The sequence below is a fragment of the Oryzias melastigma genome, linkage group LG17 (genome assembly GCF_002922805.2).
Source record: "Oryzias melastigma strain HK-1 linkage group LG17, ASM292280v2, whole genome shotgun sequence".
Classification (NCBI taxonomy): Eukaryota; Metazoa; Chordata; class Actinopteri; order Beloniformes; family Adrianichthyidae; genus Oryzias; species Oryzias melastigma.
In genome coordinates, this window is record NC_050528.1 from 14406782 (window position 1) to 14424498 (window position 17717).

General features: G+C 39.5%; 1 protein-coding gene across 2 annotated transcripts in view; it reads right to left on the reverse strand.

The window, feature by feature from the left end:
* Positions 1–17717, reverse strand: part of efr3a (EFR3 homolog A (S. cerevisiae)) — an 88360-nt gene that overhangs the window by 45754 nt on the left and 24889 nt on the right. For both annotated transcript variants that reach the window (XM_036216285.1, XM_024268689.2), the window contains exons 2-4: positions 9825–9901; positions 6803–6930; positions 4977–5127 (exon numbers count right to left, since the gene is read on the reverse strand). In XM_036216285.1, coding sequence (XP_036072178.1) covers positions 4977–5127; positions 6803–6930; positions 9825–9901 — 356 coding nt within the window. The remainder of the gene's footprint in view (positions 1–4976; positions 5128–6802; positions 6931–9824; positions 9902–17717) is intronic.

Sequence of the window (17717 nt, forward strand, 5' to 3'; positions counted from 1 at the left end):
TATCGTGAGCCATGTATCGCGTATCGTATCGTATCGTGAGGTACCCAGTGATTCCCAGCCCTACTGTGCGACCTGCATTTACATCATAAGTGTGTACAACTTATTATTTTTACAAATAATTCACGATACCCTTACTACATGCGCAACAATTATATGTTCCATTTTCCACAAGCCTCAAGGGAACTCCAAGACGCACCTGCACTCCACTTGTAAACAAAACAACATCACTAAAGATCTCTTTAGTAATTACCCAGCAATTACGAGGGTGAGTCAGAACAAAAAGAGAAAGATGAAGGTGCTGTGGTTTATTTGAACTTTTTATTTCGCGGGTTGATTTTAATCATCTATATGAAGGCCAGTTCAACCCTTTTCACTGCTACTTCGGTACAATGGAGACATGCTGCAAGATGGTTCTACTGCCAAGATGACGGCAAAGAAGGTAGGATGAGAAGTCTTTATGACGGATAGATTGTCGGGAAAACGGTGAATAGCAATGTGGATCACATTTATGGGGGAAACAAACTGGTTTACCTTAAGCAGATCACATGTGTCCAGTCTGAATACTCCCTTCAGCTTAGGGAGTACACAGCCAACACTGATGTGAGGATTTTCTTTCAATGTTTTGGTGTTTGATCTAATATTTTGTCATTTTCAGGCTGAAATATTCATGTTGATGTATCCCTAGTGCTAACAGATTTTCCTGCTCTATTAGCTTCTAATGAGCCAGTATTTTTGGATTTGATTGAACACCCCATCCGAGTACAGTAAGCAGCAGAGCGAGGATATCTAGAAAACCAGCAGCTCTAGAGGACCCATCAGCATCACGATTGTAATTATCTCATCATCCACTTAAAAATAGAGTCAAATGATCAAGTGTTGAACTTGACAGGCGTTTTCATTCGGCAGACCTGGAAACGGCCTTTTCACCTTTGAGCTATTAGGAGACAAAAACAGGTGTTCCACTGGGTCTGCCGAACAATGACATTAATGTGACTAAAAGCATATTCATAATCCTGCGTGGTTCTGGTAATGACAACCATCAAGAGAACAGGCCCTTTTTGTTCAGCCTGTAATTTTCTCGTTCCAAACAAGCGTGGAGTGTCCTCTGGAGAGGCCTCCTCCTCCTCCTCCTCTTCCTCTACCTCCTCCTCGCATTCAGCTGGCGTTTCTCACTACCCTGTCATTGTCCACTGCAACAAATTGCCTGCGCTCAGTTCAGCATCAGTGACAAAACCCCACTGTTATGTCTGGTAATTTCCTCTCATTTGATACCTAACCTCTCCTGGGGGTAATGGCTCAGATGGATGGCAGCCAGCAGCAGGAGAGCAGCTTCGCCTCAGGGTGGAGGATGGTGGAGGTAATTCAGGCCATTCACACTTTTTACTGGGTCAGCCCGATGATTTGAAAAGGTCAACACTTAAAGAGATCGTTACTGAGGAAGAAACAAAAACTCTGAAGCTGAAAGTGCATTTGAAATTCCAAAGCAAGTATTGTCAACGTCAGTTTAACACGAGGTCTTCAGAAAATCTCCTTCTTTGTGTTGAACATGCAACAAAACCTGTTGCTGGTTGTGTTGAAAAGGTGGGAGGCTTCTCAGATAAGATCAACTTGTTTGCTTATATTTTCCAGTAATTACATTGAATAAATTCTATATTTCTCTGAGTATAAGTCACGGTTTATCACATAGCTTGGTCAATAGTCACTTAGGGTAAATTCAGACTAGAAAGTCCTTTAGTCTGGATCGAGTCCGCTTAATTTGATCCGTATCTAGTCCTGAACCTTGAGTTTGGTCTAAATTCAGACTGTCGTCAAGCTGCCTTCCCTGTTTCCAGCCAAAGCTTGTAAGCAAAACCATGTGACTACAGATCTCTTTAGTCATTGGCCAGGAATTATGAGCGCGGGACAACGTAACTAGAGGCAGAAATTATGGAAGTCCTGCGCTTTCCAATCCTTTTCGGGATAGTTCACTTATTCAAACTTTATACTTTGCTGAATATTTTTGAAAATATGTTTTTGGAATAATTAGCATTACACTTTGCATTTTTTTTCCCATTATTATTATTATACCATCAAACTGCTTCAGCTCTCTATTTTCTTTGCCAATTTAGCTAATTTAACATTTTTAACTTTTGTCTTGTTAGCTAATCCAAATAAACCAATAAAATAGGCTAGCAAAGGAACACCGCTGAACAGCTAGCTAAACCAAGGTTAGCTACAGCTGCAGACCGCTTAAAACTATTTTTTTCTGTGCAAAATAAGTAAAAACTGAAATAATAAAAGTCCAGGTAGTTTCATGACAGTTCTAAGATGTATCTACTACATAGTAAATACTTGATTTTCTTTTTTTACATTTTATATTATTTTATTTGAAAGCTTTTGTACATTTACCGACTGCTCACAAGTTTAGGTGAATAAATGTCTCTACAGAAAGTGTCAAAACAGAAAATAAGTCAAGCAGCATCACCCTTTAAGGAGTGCTAACACCTCTGACCATCTGTGAACTGCACGTAATGTGTGAAATCACGCCAAGAACAAAGTCAACAGATGGAATCAAACAAAAAGAAGACGGAAACTTCTCTGAATTGCCGACAACTTCTCAAGTTTTGGCCATTAAAAGAGATTTTTCACAAAAAAAAGATCCAGATTTCTTTTTGATCAGGATTATGATCACATAACTACAGAAAATGTGAATAAATGATGAAGTCCGAGTCCACATACTCCTCCCCTCCAAAAAGCTGCCTCTGAATGCAGAGCCATGAGATTCTCATTTGTCAAGATGTAGTCCTGGAAGAACTCCTCCTCGCCATCACAGCCTGACAGCCTCTTGTGATAAAGTTCACTGACAGACAGTTAGGAGAGGGAGAACACAACAGCAGTGCAGTGCCATCACCAGATCACACTGAGGTTGATAAATGTGTTGTTTTAATAAAAATGTCACTGCTGGACTTACTGTAAAAGCTTTGTATAATTCGTCTGAGCAGTGATTTATCACCTTCTGCTCTGACGCTTTTCTCTTCAGTGTAACCTGGATATCTCAGCTCCTCCATATTTTGCAGTCTGCTGGTTCTTCATTTCAGTCAGGAATCAAAACATTTGGTCTATCAGCCTTTACAATGATTAATCACTTTCTGATTCAATTTTTGATACAATTCTTTTACTAAAAACATAGAGCTATTAAACAGAAAAGCCATAAAACTGGAAGAAGCTTGTTAAAAATCACATTTTTCAGATAAGTTAAAAATAATTTATTCTGATAGTTTTTCAAATTATATTGAAATGTTACCACAAACAGAAACTTTAATTTATGTTGGTTTTATTGTTGATTTTCTGTCATTCATAAAATGTTTGGAGACCAACTCCAAAAAAAATGAGTTTTTGACATATTCTTGTTGCATCATTATGATGATGGACATATAGAAAGAAAATAAGCTTAAAAGTGAATTTCTGAGTATTACTTTGTTCAAATCATTGATAATCAGGAGCAGATGAGCCACAAGCTTCTTGTTCTGCTCCATTCTGATTCATCCATTTGCAGAAACTAGATCCATGCATTGTATTTTTCAGACAATAGGTCACACCTGAGTATAATTTGTATCTACGTAAAAAAATTACAACTTATTCTTCCAAAAATACAGTACGTCTTCATTTTTCTGGTCCGAGCTGGAATTCGTCACAAAACTACAGCTGGAAGCTTCAATATTGGGTGAGGGGCTGTAAGCTAGCATGACAGAGTGTGTAAGCAAAAAGTTCAGGTACGGGGACAGGAAGGGGGGCGGAGATGCTTCACGCCCTTGAGCCCACCCACAACTCAGAGATGAATTTCTGATGAAGGACTGCTGCTCTGCAGAAACTACGTCCAAGAAAACTACAAGTTTTTGTTTTTTTTTTTTATTTTGCAAAAAAAAAAAAAAAACGAAAATCATAAGTGAAAGACCACTGGGAACACTTCTACAATAAATCAAAAGATGACAGGAGTGAGACTTTAATTTGTCCTTGTTTGTTGTTCACTGAATTAAAAGAACTTTAAAAAACAAATGTATCTTTTTTTTTTATGGAAACGTCGAGCATCGTTTGATTTTCCTCCTGTCGTCATTGCTGTTTGAATGCAGTCTGCTCCGTGTGTACAGACAAACAGAAGGTGCTTGTGGGTAATTAGTGCCTGGGAGCGGTTTGGTGATGTTCAAACGTTGCTGAGCTGTGTTGATGTTGCTCTGCAGACATTTCAAACAGACACTGAGCAGACAATCAGCCGTCACAACAAAGACACGGCGCCTCCTTTTGCTCGACATGAATCCGAAGCAGACACTGAACGTCGGCTTTGTAGCGAACTGCTTAAGAAAGAAAAATGTAATTACAGCTCCCACCTACAAGCCACGTGCACCTCACGCTGAAGGCGCCTTCACCCCCCATGGCTCAGATGCATCTGCTCTCCTCTGTCAGAGTCTAAATATCACACATTAATAATGCAGAGGGTTTTGGTTCTAAAGTTTCGGCTCGGATGGGCAGCTAACAATGGCGCGGCGGCGGACTCAGGAGGGAGGGGGCTTCACCTTCACCTCATTCCAAACAGAAAATGAGGCTCAGATTTGCTTGTGGTTCCCAAGAGGATAAAAATAATTACAGCTTTAGTGACGCCGCTTTGTTGTCTTTGCGAAAGGTGTTTGTTTTTGAAAAAAATATGGACTTTTTGCTGAAAAATGAATTATGGCGAGAACCTCAAAATAAACTGCACAGAGAGCAGAAGAGCTCCACTGTCAGTAGGAGCATTAAAGTTTCATGTGGAGAAAAATATCCTGTGAAACACAGCAGAAGTTCTGCATCAGCTCAGGAACAGGGGGCTTGTTTCGGCTCTGCCTTTGGTACATGGGATTCCTAAGTCTGTTTCATTGAATCTCACCATTCTCTTCAGTGATTTTAGAGAACAAAAATCAGCTTCCCCTCTGGATCTCTGAGTTATGATCTGCTGCTTCTCTCACCGAGTTGGTTCCTAGAACCTGCAGGTCGGGCTCTCTGGACTCCAGAAGCTTGGCGACCATGTGCAGGAAACTCTCCACGAAGGGTTTGATGCTCTGGGAGTGACACGCCATCAGCAGCTGGTCCAGAGCCTCCATGGCGATCACCACGTACCTGCAGAAAGGTCATGAGGGTCACGATTGTTTCCACTGGAACTGAATTTTGATGTCAAACGTCTGATTTCGAGGTCACCCTGAACCTTTGATGTCAGGGTATTTTAGGCTGTGATGAGCAAAGCAGGCCAGACGGGAAAAAACAATTATTTTTTCTTAGTGAAATACATAATTGTGTCTGTTGTGCTGCTTAGAAGGAAAACCAAGACTTCCTAAATTCATCAAGAGGTCTGTTTTTGGCTATAAAAGCAAAGCAGAGTCATTTCTGAAATACTTTTTTTTTAAGTTTTGATAATGGATATGCAAACAATATGATAAAATCTGAAATAGCGTTATGTCTACTTACATAGTCATGTGATTTATTGTTACTCAAGGATTCTTAATGACCTGAATCTGTGTTGGTAAGTTCTAAATATCTGATTACGAGTTGTGAATCGGATATTGATAATTTATGTAAAGAAAATGATACGGTCGAGCAGCGGTGGGATTATATAAGTTTGCTTCCTCCCACTCCCTCTCAAGCAATTTATAATTTGACGCCTAGTTATCCTACGTCTGACATATCTTTGTACGGTTGTAAACCTCTGTTGATTGTATTGCAAATGCATAATTCTTGCTTTGATTACTTGAAATAAATCATTTCTCATCTAATATTTTCATTTCAACATTTATTTACAGCAGGAAGCAGTGGAGGCAGTTTATTTTTTATATTATAAAAATGTTTTCTGAAAAACATCAAAATTATTTATAGTAAAAACGGAGCTAAACATTCAAGTGAAGCTCATTTATGCCTAAATTCTTTTAATTTCATTTTTTATGCTAACAAAAGCAGTATCCAAAAGAGATAAATAATTAGGTTTGGTGGTATATTTAAAAATAAAAGTTCATTTCCTGGAGGAAAAAAAAACTTGTAAAAACACAAAATGTTGCTGCATGCTTGAAATCCACTCCCACATTTCAACCAAAAACAAAACAAGACAAAAAAAATTAAAGAGGGGGCAGTAAAACTGACATTTTGGGTATGTGGGTTTAAAAAAATAGCTAAGACATCGCATTTCCTGTTAGCAGGATTGAAGAAATTGTATTCAAAGATATCAAACTCTAAACCTCACAGTAAAAGGTTACCAGAATATTTAAATTGTGCCCCCTCCAGATTGAGGAAGACACCAATAAGACATTTAGAAGCAAAAAAAGCCTCTTATACATGTGGGCTCTGTTACCACTTTAAAATGACCACATTTTGGACTGAAACTGTTGCAATTTAGCAAATGTGGTAAAAAACATAAACTGCATTTTCTGCTCAGGAATCTTTAAACTTGAAAAAGCAGGATTTAGTAGTTTAAATTTTATTTTGTTTTTAAACCCACAGATGTATTTCCTTTTAGCGTACAAGCTTTTAATCTTTAAATCAATACTGACTCCTAGTAACCTTAGAGGACGACAGGCGGAGCTGTTTAGCATAATCATTTTAACATTCATGCTGCTCTTTATCGGAGCTCCATTCCTTCCCATCAGTTTGTGTCTCTGAAGGTCAACCTTCTGCTCGGAGTATTTGCTCTCCTGCAGACGAGCACCCTTGGGTTCACTTTGGCTTCCAGCGGAAACGTATTGATTATCTGTGCTGGGGAATAAATTATTAAGGGAGGTTTAGGCTGGGGGAGCGCAGCGGCACTCACCCATATCGGTGTCGTACCACGTCTCTGCTCAGCCTCTCGGCCAGATAGGCTCCGATCCGGTCCAGCTTCTCCGGAGCCGACACGGCGTAGAAGGTCAGCTTCTCCATGTCGGACTTACTGAGGCCATCCTGGTATGAAGCAAAGCAGAGCGCATTATGGTGGGAAGAAAACAATTTGTCCCTACGACTGAGATGACTCATGCTTTTCTCTCAGCAGTTGAATGGTGCTGCACCATTTGGTGGAGGAAGTGTCATGATGTGGGGCAACATATTCCTTATTTAAAAACCCAACTTGTTACAGTCAAGTCAACCTTGGAGCATTAAATACTTGGACTGGAGCTCCACCCACCACCAGTTCTTATAAGAGCCCGCCCACTGTCGCTAGTAAGGTAAAATGATTGGCTAGAACTGTATGACAAAACTGCATAAAATGCAAGACATTAGCACTTAAATGAAGAACCAAAATTCACGTTTTTTGTTTTTTGCTTTTTTTGCAGTACAGGTAGTACCGTATACATCAGTACCAGTATCAGCGCTGCACTAAGGGAGGCGACCACACCTGAAGGATGGGTAAGATGTGAAAAATTAAGAGGACTAAAGAATAAGAAAAAAATTCTCCAAAAATGCCCAAAGTCCCTAAAAATGGCTTAAAAACAGGTGAATCACTGATTCTAAATCATTTACCCGGAGTTTAAATATTTAAAAATTCATTGAATTTTTAAAAGCAGAGTATAATCGAAAGAGTTCTACTTCGCTGAGATATTAAAAGTTTAAACCATTTATCAGCAGAGAGTTTGCAGAAGTTCTTAGATCTCAAAGAGAGTAAAGGTTTTGGTGATTCATTCTCCAAGAGCATACACCAACCTGAAGTTTTAAAAACATAGAATCAAAAACACAAAGGCAGCTGGAGGTTTTCATACCCGAGTGGATGAAACAGCTGAAAGAGTGCGGTTAAACAGACAGAGTGAAGCGTAAAAGCTTCTTAGAGGTCACTCAACAAGATGGATCGATTTCTTTAGACAGTGAGAAGAGAACAAGCGGTCAATCCCAGATCTCCAGGATCCCCACACTTCCTCTATGGAATGACGGATCAGCAGCAGAACTTTGGAAAAACTTAAAGTCATGGTCTTCACCAGAAGGACTGATGCAAACTGAAATATTAAAAATAGATTTATACCCTATAATACCTACTATTCATGGCACACAAGATGAAATAGTTTCTGAGCAAGGACAAGATTTATGCCGCATTCACACCGAAGGCGATTCATGTGGCGTGGCGGCCAGGTTCAACATTAAGTCAATGTCCATATGCAATGAGAGGTCCTGAGGAATCGCTGCAAAGATTCTGATGAAATCATCTGTGTTTTCTGTGTAACGTACGACAGGCACGTCCAAAGTCTGGCCTGTGGGCCAAATGTGGGCTGCATCCCAGCCAGCAAGGCCAAGTGGGCCACATATGGTTTAAAAGTGGGCAGAAAATGTAGGCCCCAAATAGGTTTGTTTCCGTGGTGGCTGGACCTATGTTCGCCCACATTGGCTCCACTGCCCAGGGACCGGCAGCCTTAGGGGGTGACCCTGCGAGCTCTGCTCGGCAAAAACAGGTGGGGCCACTACAGAAGCAAGCCTACTGTATTTGGGGTCCACATTTTCTGCTCACTTTTGAACCATATGGAGCCCAGTTGGCCTTGCTGGCTGGGATTGAAATTTCTACCCACCTGGACACTCCTGTCATAAAGTATGCACCCCTCAGCACTTTGTAACAACTGTGTGTATGATTTCTGGATTGTGATTGGCTGAATTCCTTCTTAAGTCGTTAACCTGTAGCATCACTGCTGTAGCTTTCTGTGACACTTTATAAACCATTTCTAAAATGTCGACTGTAAAGGAAATGAACAGAATTGTTTCTTTAACCAAAACTACTTCAGCAATAACAGTGCTGTCTTTTTTGTTCAGATGATTTACATTTAGAAGTTTACAGTGAGCAAAGTGGTTGCCCGTTTCTAATAGTCGCCGGGTACTATTAGACACCCGTCTCTAATAGCAGCCGAGCTCCTTTAGGACACCAAATCTGACACTTTTTGCTAAAAGTTTGGACATTCCTGATACAAGATATACAGTCAATGCTTCCATGTAGCAATGAGGCTGAAAACTTTGGACAGACGCTCCTATCACACACGCAGCGAAAGCGTCAAGTTTAACATCACATTTTTGGAAAACAAATTTGTTGCATGTCTAAACAGAGTTGGAGGACATGAATTCACCATGTGTATCGCGTTCGGCGTGAAAGCAGTATTACGCGTCCCTGTCTATCCTCAGCACAGTTCCACTGTCCACTCGTGACAAATCAAGTTTTTTTATTTAATATCTAGCAGCTTAACCTTTTTGGGGGGTTATTTTGCTTCCATTCATGTGCTTGTTCTGATCTAACCCCAAACCTCATCAGCTCTCTTCTACGAATAGCTGAACAATAGAGTGTTTTGATCCAAATTGAAGTGGAAAAGCTGGACCACTGACGTAAGACCACCTCAGACGTCTTCTGCAGGAACAGAGTCCCCCCTTAGAGCACAAAAAAATAATAAAACTGAGCCAAAATGTCTGAAGTGGGGCATCAATTTAAAAAGCAGGCCACGCAGACTTGGGTGGCTGTGAGGGAAATCTCTCTGCTCATTAATTCCCTCACTGGTTGAGGAGACAAACTGGGAGGAAGAGCAGCTTTAATGTCATTTAAATCTGCTGTGACCTGATTCTATCTGAAACCCAGTTTTCCGGCGCTTTCACCACGTTTGTCCTTCCTTTTCCGGATTCCATCAGAGCCACTGCTGCCGAATAACCTTGTTTTAAACGGCGCCTCTCATTTGTCTCCATTTACAACATTTGATTTTCACTTTAAGGTCGAACCCTGACCGATCCGGACAGCGAGATGGGCTGGGAGGCCCAATATGTCTGTAATGAGGAATTAAATTGGCCGGTGGATCTTGTCACTTTCACTTTGGTTGAATGGCGTGACGCGTGCCAGCACTCACTTTGGGGTCCTCTGGGAAGATGTTGTCCACCAGGCGTTTGTACCTCGGCCTCAGCGGCCCGCAGCAGCCACAGACGCCTGCAGGAACAAGGAAAACCGAATGGTTAGCAGAACCCCATCAACAGGTCAGAATACATGAATGTTTTAAAATCCAAGGTCTCCAACAAAACTGTTCTGAAGAACCAGTGAAGGAACCTTCATCTGAACTCAAACTGTTTTTTATCAAAAATTAAAACATTTCGTTGATGTTAGAAGTAGTAATTATCAGAGATTGGTACCAGAGCCTTCATCCATCGGGTCCTCTACTTAAAAGACAGAAATAAGCCTAAAGCTTATTAGTAAGTTAATTATTAACTGCCCCTATGGGTGGATATCAGCTGTCTGTGGGAGAAAAATGGGCAAAGTTGCACTGGGCATGAAGATAGTCTGCAGGAAATATCAAGGTCATTGACCACTAAATGAGTCTTATGGAGTGAAAATGCTCATGCTCATAATATCTATGGGCGTGCTGCGAGTGACAGGTTGTAGTGGTCACTTATGCAACACATAAGGGTAAGTAAGGCTGAAGTACGAGGATCGCAGGTGTGTCGTATACATTTTTCATGTTTTCAACCCTACCAAATCCTATTAACTACGTAAAGAGACTGTTTGTGGTGCTCACAAGATAAGTGTGCTCTTTATGTGCAACCTGGCTGTGAGGTATGAGGGGCCGTACAAGACATTATTTATTCTGAACCATGCAGAGATTGAGAATATAAACAATCACAGTGGAGTTTGTGTGGATATCGTGTTGATGTTTTACAGGTACTTAAGTTTCACATGCACACCCTGTGCGTCAGGCCTTTGAGCACGGTCATTACAGGCCCGATACTTATATCTTAGGGCAGGGGTATTCAAATCCAGGCCTCGAGGGCCGGTGTCCTACATGTTTTCCAACCAACCTTCCATTGAAGCTCCTTATTGGCTAAACATACCTGATCCTGGAAATTAGCAGCCAATAAGGAACTTCAATGGAAGGTTGGTTGGAAAACATGTAGGACACCGGCCCTCGAGGCCTGGATTTGAATACCCCTGTCTTAGGGTGAATTCAAACTAGAAAAGTCTGGTGGTCTGGATGGAATCCACTTAATTTGGTCCTTCCATTTGGTCTGCATTCAGACTGCCGTCTACTGGAGATTTCCGTTTTGAACCAAGGTTTGTAAACAAAATCATGCGACTGAAGATCTCTTCAGCCATTGGTCAGAATATACAGTACAAGGGTGGGGCACTTTTACTTGCTACGTTGATATGGCGAACACATGCTTTAAGACGGTTACTGAGGAGACGACGGTTATAAAGGTACGCTGATAAGTGTTTATGACAAAAAAATGTAGAGAAAACTGTGTAGGAAGCAACATGTATCACGTTAAAAGTTCTTCTAATGAGCCTGCATTCATCCAACCACATTTCAATGAATTGCTGTGTCTCATTGTTGCTCCAGGTTAGGTGTATTCAGACTGGAAATTTATTTATGGATTTTTGGAGAAAACAAACTCCGGTTCACTTTAAAGACCCACTCCAATGAAAATTGTGTTTTTGGTGTTTTTAACATGTTCTTGCAGCATTTTTTCTCATTGTAGAGGACCCATATAAAATAATTTAAGATTAAAACTGCATTTGTGAGTATTTCTCAGTTCAAATCAGGAGCAGGTGAAACCCAGATACTTGAAAAATGCTCAGATTAATGACACATCTCTGAAATGTGTGTGCCAAAGTCTACTTTTTCCACTTCCTCTGGTATCTGGCTCAAAACTGTACAGCTGGATAGCTCCAATATTGTGCGCTGTTATTTTGGTACGCTAATGTTATCTTGGGGTTGTGAGAAGCTGTAAACTAGCGTGAGAGACTGTAAACAAAGGCTTGATGGAATGAATATTAGTGAAGCTAACTTCCACATCAACCATTTTACCCACAACCCAGAATTGAGCTGAAATGAGCTGCAGAAAATGTCTTAAATTTGTAATTTTATAGTTTTAGCAAGACTTGAAGCAAACAAAATGTGTGCAGTCTGAATACACCCTTACAAATGATTAACTCTTGTGCTCTCTTATGGGGTCCAAATAACCCCACCCTTACATTGACGTGTCCCATGACAAATGTGGATGAAGGTGGACAGGATTTTATGTCTGCCACGGACATCAGAGAAAATCAAAAATCATGGAAAAAATGAGTTCAGCTCGCTGTCTTGTGGGGTCGAGATGACCCCACTCTCAACGTCGACATACCTAGGATAGCACAAGGGATAGAATGTGGCGAAGGACACTGACAGCATCACACGTATCACATGCACAACAATGGTACCATTTTTACAACCTCCCTTGAAGTTGCTGTTCAAGTTTCAAGAGAACTGCGAGACACACATGTGCTTCCCTTAAGATCCACAGACCCGAAAACCTGCAGCACCCACACAGGTCAGACCCCCATGACTAAGGTTTTACGCATCAACCAAGAGAAGTGCAAATCATACGTGTTTTCATTTAGTCTTATTGGTGTTCAGATTACTTGTGATGATGAGTTTCAGAGCCCTGGAATATAACTAATGTCTGAGATGTAATCTTAGCCTTAAACTAGCAGTTAGTTTTTCTTTGTTATGTAACTGAACTTTCTGAACTGCAAAACTTATTTTTTCTTTATCAAAGAAGCAACAGTTAAACCCATGTCTAAAAACCAGAATAAACCATTTCAATAGTTCCAGAAGGAGCAAGGGTATCCATCTTGAGGATAATTGTCTGTATTTGTAGCCCGGGCACAGGACTCCTTCCTGGCTGTCAGCGCAGCACGCCGTCTGTGAAATGTCGATGTTTTGGAGTGTGAAGGAGCAGCAGACCAGCGGCACAAAGGTCACTGCAGCTTTCAGCTCTGCTGACAGACGATCGAAGTGGCAAACCATTTAGCCTCTGAGACGCAGCTGCATGCTATGAAAACGCTATAAATAAAAACAGTTTTGACTGTTCTGTAGGAGTAGAGTTCTGGTGCCAGAGAACTGAACAAAAGTACTAAGAATCTGGTTTTCCTGCATATTCTTCTGTGTAGAGAGGGGCTTTATTCTTTAACAGGAGGTCCAAAGTCACGCAATGTTATTATGAATATCCAAAGGTCTAAATTAGGATGCTATTGCTTGACAATTTTATTTATTTATTTATTTATTTATTTATTTATTTATTTAAAACAGACCACTTTCTGTCCCCAGGATTATTGGATTATTAAATATTTTCAGGGTTTTTTTTTTTTTGGAAGCAGAGTTGTAAAATTGTGAAGTTTTAATAGAGTTTATATCCCAGTTGCCCTCCCTGACTCTGATTCTCGCCTTTGATTTGCGACGTTAGACCTCAAACCCTCGGGATTTGGTTTTAGAATGGTGGATAATTACCAGGAGATGGACAGAAGGTTGGTTCTTTAAGCCTCTGGTTTGAATCAGCTGAAGGCAGTCTTTCTGCTTCGAGGTCGACTTGAAAATAAAATAATTGAGTTTGAAATGATTCACTTTAAGCACAACTATCTTCAACATCAACTGAAGGAAAACCAAAAAGGTTTGAAAAAAAGTGCTTTTATTTATATTTTAAGATAACGTTGCCTTTTTTTTTTACTCTTTAACATCGGTGCTGTCACCAGTTCAACAGTTAAACAACACAAGCTTCTTGAATTGCAGTAATTATTTAACCATTTACAAAATTAACGCAATTCCAACGGACTGTGTGGAAAAGCGGCTTTGCTATCCTTCAATTTGAAAAGATGATTGGCTACTGTCTGTTAAGGGTCCCTATAAGTTTCTTCAAGTTAAATGTAAGAGTTTTTAACACCTTTTTAAAGCCAAACATAAAAAACTTAAAACATTTCTCAGTCCATTTCCCATTGTATTAATTATTTTTCCTTTTATTAATTTATTCACGTTTCAAAATCAAAACTGCAGCTTCTTATCTTGCTTGTGCTTCTTTTTCTTCTTTTTTTAAACCAGCATTGGCCTTTCAGTGTATTGGTGCATAACTGGTTCTTCTGCTGTTTATATACACCATTTGATCATCATAAACATGGTTGAAACAATTTAAGAAACGTGACACAGAGAAGTTTTAAACAGCACTATTTTTAAGACTCAGACATCTAAAATAACTTTTTTACGGCTTTTTAAGGTTATTATTTCCAAATTAATAAATTCCTTGTTTTTAAGCCCCTTTGGAAACCCCGTACACGTGGGCTATAAATGTGCGAATAGAGGAAGCTTAATGTTGTATTACGTCGCGTCAAAACCCACTGAAATTACATTAATTGCATTAATAGTTAAAAAGTTATGGCACTCGAAAGAATTTGAAAAAAAAGCGTTAAATGGTTAAAATAAATAGGAGCAGACTTGATTTTTGTGGAGAGTCATTTAGTAACTAAACTGCCTGTTTCGATTTTTAATCGGCCTCAACAGGAAGTGGATGTGATGCTCCTCCCCCTTCTTCTGTCGGATATCGTTCTGATCCATGACTGCCCGTCGCTGCACTCAGGCGTCTCAGTTTCAGCCAGTGTCATGCTCAGCAGGGGGATTTAGCCTTTAAGGTTGTGAGTTGTTGATCACTGATATAGGCCATTGTAAAAGATCATAATCATAATAATTTGAATGTATAAGTGATTTGGACTAAATTGGTTCATAACCTTGATTTACTGTTAATTTAACTCAACATTTTTCTGCGTTAAGTGCTTGAAACTATAAGATGACGTCAGTTTTGAGCTGGCACTTTAATAAGAAGATACTGAGGTAATTAAAGAGTAAAAAAAGGTGTGTGTGAGGTTTCAGCTTCTGTGGTGTACGCCAGTTATGTTTTAGGAAATTCACTGTTAATTCAGAAAGCAATTCTCCAAAATGTTGGTAAAAGAGGTCAACCTATAGAAATTTAGGGTATCGTTGCTGTTTTTAGGTTAACAAAATTCATAGCTATCAATATCTTAAAATATTTTGAGTCAAACCCTTTTTAAAAATTTTTTTCAAATGGTAAAAAAAAAAAAAGTATATAGTAGCTCAAGCTATACGTCTCCACTTTGATTCCATCACCACTTGTTGCCCATTTGACATCATCAAAAAGGCTGGGAACTTCATTTCCCAGAAGCCCCTGCTCACCCCATTTGGATGAGTCTTTCATAAAAGCCTGTCAGGTGGCGAGAGGTCACCTCAATATCTCTGCAGTTTATTTTTCCAGCGAGCGAGTGGCTCTGCAGGTTGATGGGAGCCCTCGAAGCGTGAAGATTAATCAACTTCACTGCAGGTCAGATTGGGAGGTGGTTGTCAAGGCAACCGCTTCACTGCAAAAACTCCCATCATGGACGGTGCTATTACTCTGCCGACTGCAGTCAGAGCGCCCGAACGCGACAGTACAATTCTGCATCTTTCACTTTCTACAGTGTTTACAAAGAAAACCACAGCTTTTCTCAGTCAGGAAGAGGATTTATCTGAAACCAAAGATCGTTGGATAATAACATCAGCAGAGGGAATTGATGCCGTAATTAATCTGTGTTTTTGAGAGTTCCTTTAGTGCTCTAAGGTTGAGAAACAGATAAAACGTTGTACCCCGGAATTGTTTGCGAGACGAAAATATTCAGGGTGGAGGCACTGCTGAACAGTGAAATATTCAGCAAGATTAACATTTTTTTTTACTCTTACTTTTTTTTTTTTTTTAAAAGACAATTTTTTTTTTTAAACTGTAGAATAAAAACGACCTAAAGACCAATTATCTCAATAAACCTAAAGATTTTCTTGATATTTTTTTAATTGAATAACGGTGTAAGCAATGACTCAGAGACATTCATTTCTCAGTTTAATAAAACTTGTGTGTGTATAAATAAATGAAAGATGGTGATCGAGTTTAACATTAAGCCCTCTGTTTCTATAGGACAGGACGCGTGCCCCGGGTCAAATTGTCCCTGGGCACATTTAACCCATATATTGTGTCAAAAATTGAACAATTTTTCACAGTTAAAAAAGGGTCAATTTTGACACAAACACAATATAAGTTGTTAATTATGAAGACGTGTCAGAATTCAAAAAGTCCCTGGAAAAAAATGGTTAATATTTCATAAACTCTTTTGCAAAGCATTCCAAACAAGATTTTGTTCAATGTCATCCTTTATTGTTCACAAATCATGGTTCAGTGGATATCTTTCATTTGATTTAATCATGTTAAAACTTTTAATGTGCACTAAAGACCTACATAAATGTTACCATAGGTTTATATGAAACTGATTTTTTTTTTTTTTATTATATTGTGTATGTTTGTGGAATGATATTGATCATTTCAAATCAGACATATCTTCAATTAAGGATTAAAGTTACTCATTACCTTAAAATAAAGATAAAAAAGTTGACAGAATATGTCATGAAAGTAACTTTTATTTAAGTTTCTAACATTTCAGAACTGCTGCTTTTTCACAGAAGAGATCAAATCCAGAGTCCACCAGTTGTTCATTTTTCTTTTCTTAAACAGTTTTTTTTTTTTTTTCCCACACTTGGCTGTAAGCAATCTGCGCTGCAGATGAAGAAGCTCCACAGGGTCTTGTGGGACAGAAGACGGGTCGGCTCGAGGACCGGGCTGCCGACAGTACCGCCATGACAGCCGGCTATTTTCAGCCTCATTATTCAAGCATCTTCGGGGAAAAAACTGAAACGAGTTTACGGGGATTTGTTTTTCAGTTTCTACCCGTCTGGAGGCGAATCCCTGAAGGAAGATGCCAAGAATTCCATCCAGCAAATGATCAGAAGCAAAGAGCAGGTCCAGTCGTTGTACCATTAGAGTTCCGTAAAGGTGAAGAAGTCCAGAAGAATTGCCTTTGACTTCCATCCCTTTGAAGAAACATGTAGTCTGCCATCTATGTGGACTAATTTGAGCACTAATGAAATCATTAATCACCTATGATGTCACGATGAAGTCGATATTGTGTAGAGCGTCATGTCGACTCATTAGCTTAATTGCTGACAAATTGGTGTCAGTCTTAATGAGCAGCACAGATGAGATGAGACACCCACTTCTGACGCATTTCACTTTTATCCTCTAGTGAAATATGACCCACGAGGGGAAAAAATAACAACTTTAAACTCTAAACAGTGTTAAATATCATTACTGGTTTCATTTAAGATGCTTAAATGCTGCTGTGGGAGGAAGAAATTATCTAAAGCTCATTTTGTAAAAGATTTGGACTTGGAATCATGGCTGTGATGGATTGTAAAACAAACATACCACCTGTTTAGACTTACTATATCACAAAATCTATATTTGGGCTGGTTTCTTTAGGGGTCGCCACAGTAAATCCTCTGTCTCCATCTGACCAGATATTCTTTATCCTCCTTGGTCATACCAACCACCCTCATGTCCTCCTAGAAAACATCTATGATCCTCCTCCCTCTTTAGCATCTGTTAACCAACAACATCTCTGTCCCTTCTCTTAATATGTCCAAACCATCTCAATCTGCTTCCTTACATTTATGTCCAAAAGCATTTAACATGAGTGGCTCCTGTGATGGATTCATTCCTGATCCATCTTCATCAAGTCAAGTTTATAAGCAATCAACATAAAACAGCCAACTCTGACTTAGAGAAAAGTGACGCTGTGCTGTTATGATATACTTTACGTTAGTAAACATAAAGATAAAGCTGCTTTTCTCCATATCAAAATTTGTTGGAATTACATCAATTGCATAAACCACCATAGAGTTGTGGTAGTTCAAAGAGCTTATTAAATAGATGTTGCTGGCGATATCTCCAGTTTTAATGAGTCAGTGGTCTTGACTCAAATACTTTGGGTGTATTCAGACTGGAAGAGTCTGGTGGTCTGGACTGAGAACTATCCTCGGCATGTTTACATCAAAAGTGGGATCATCTAGACC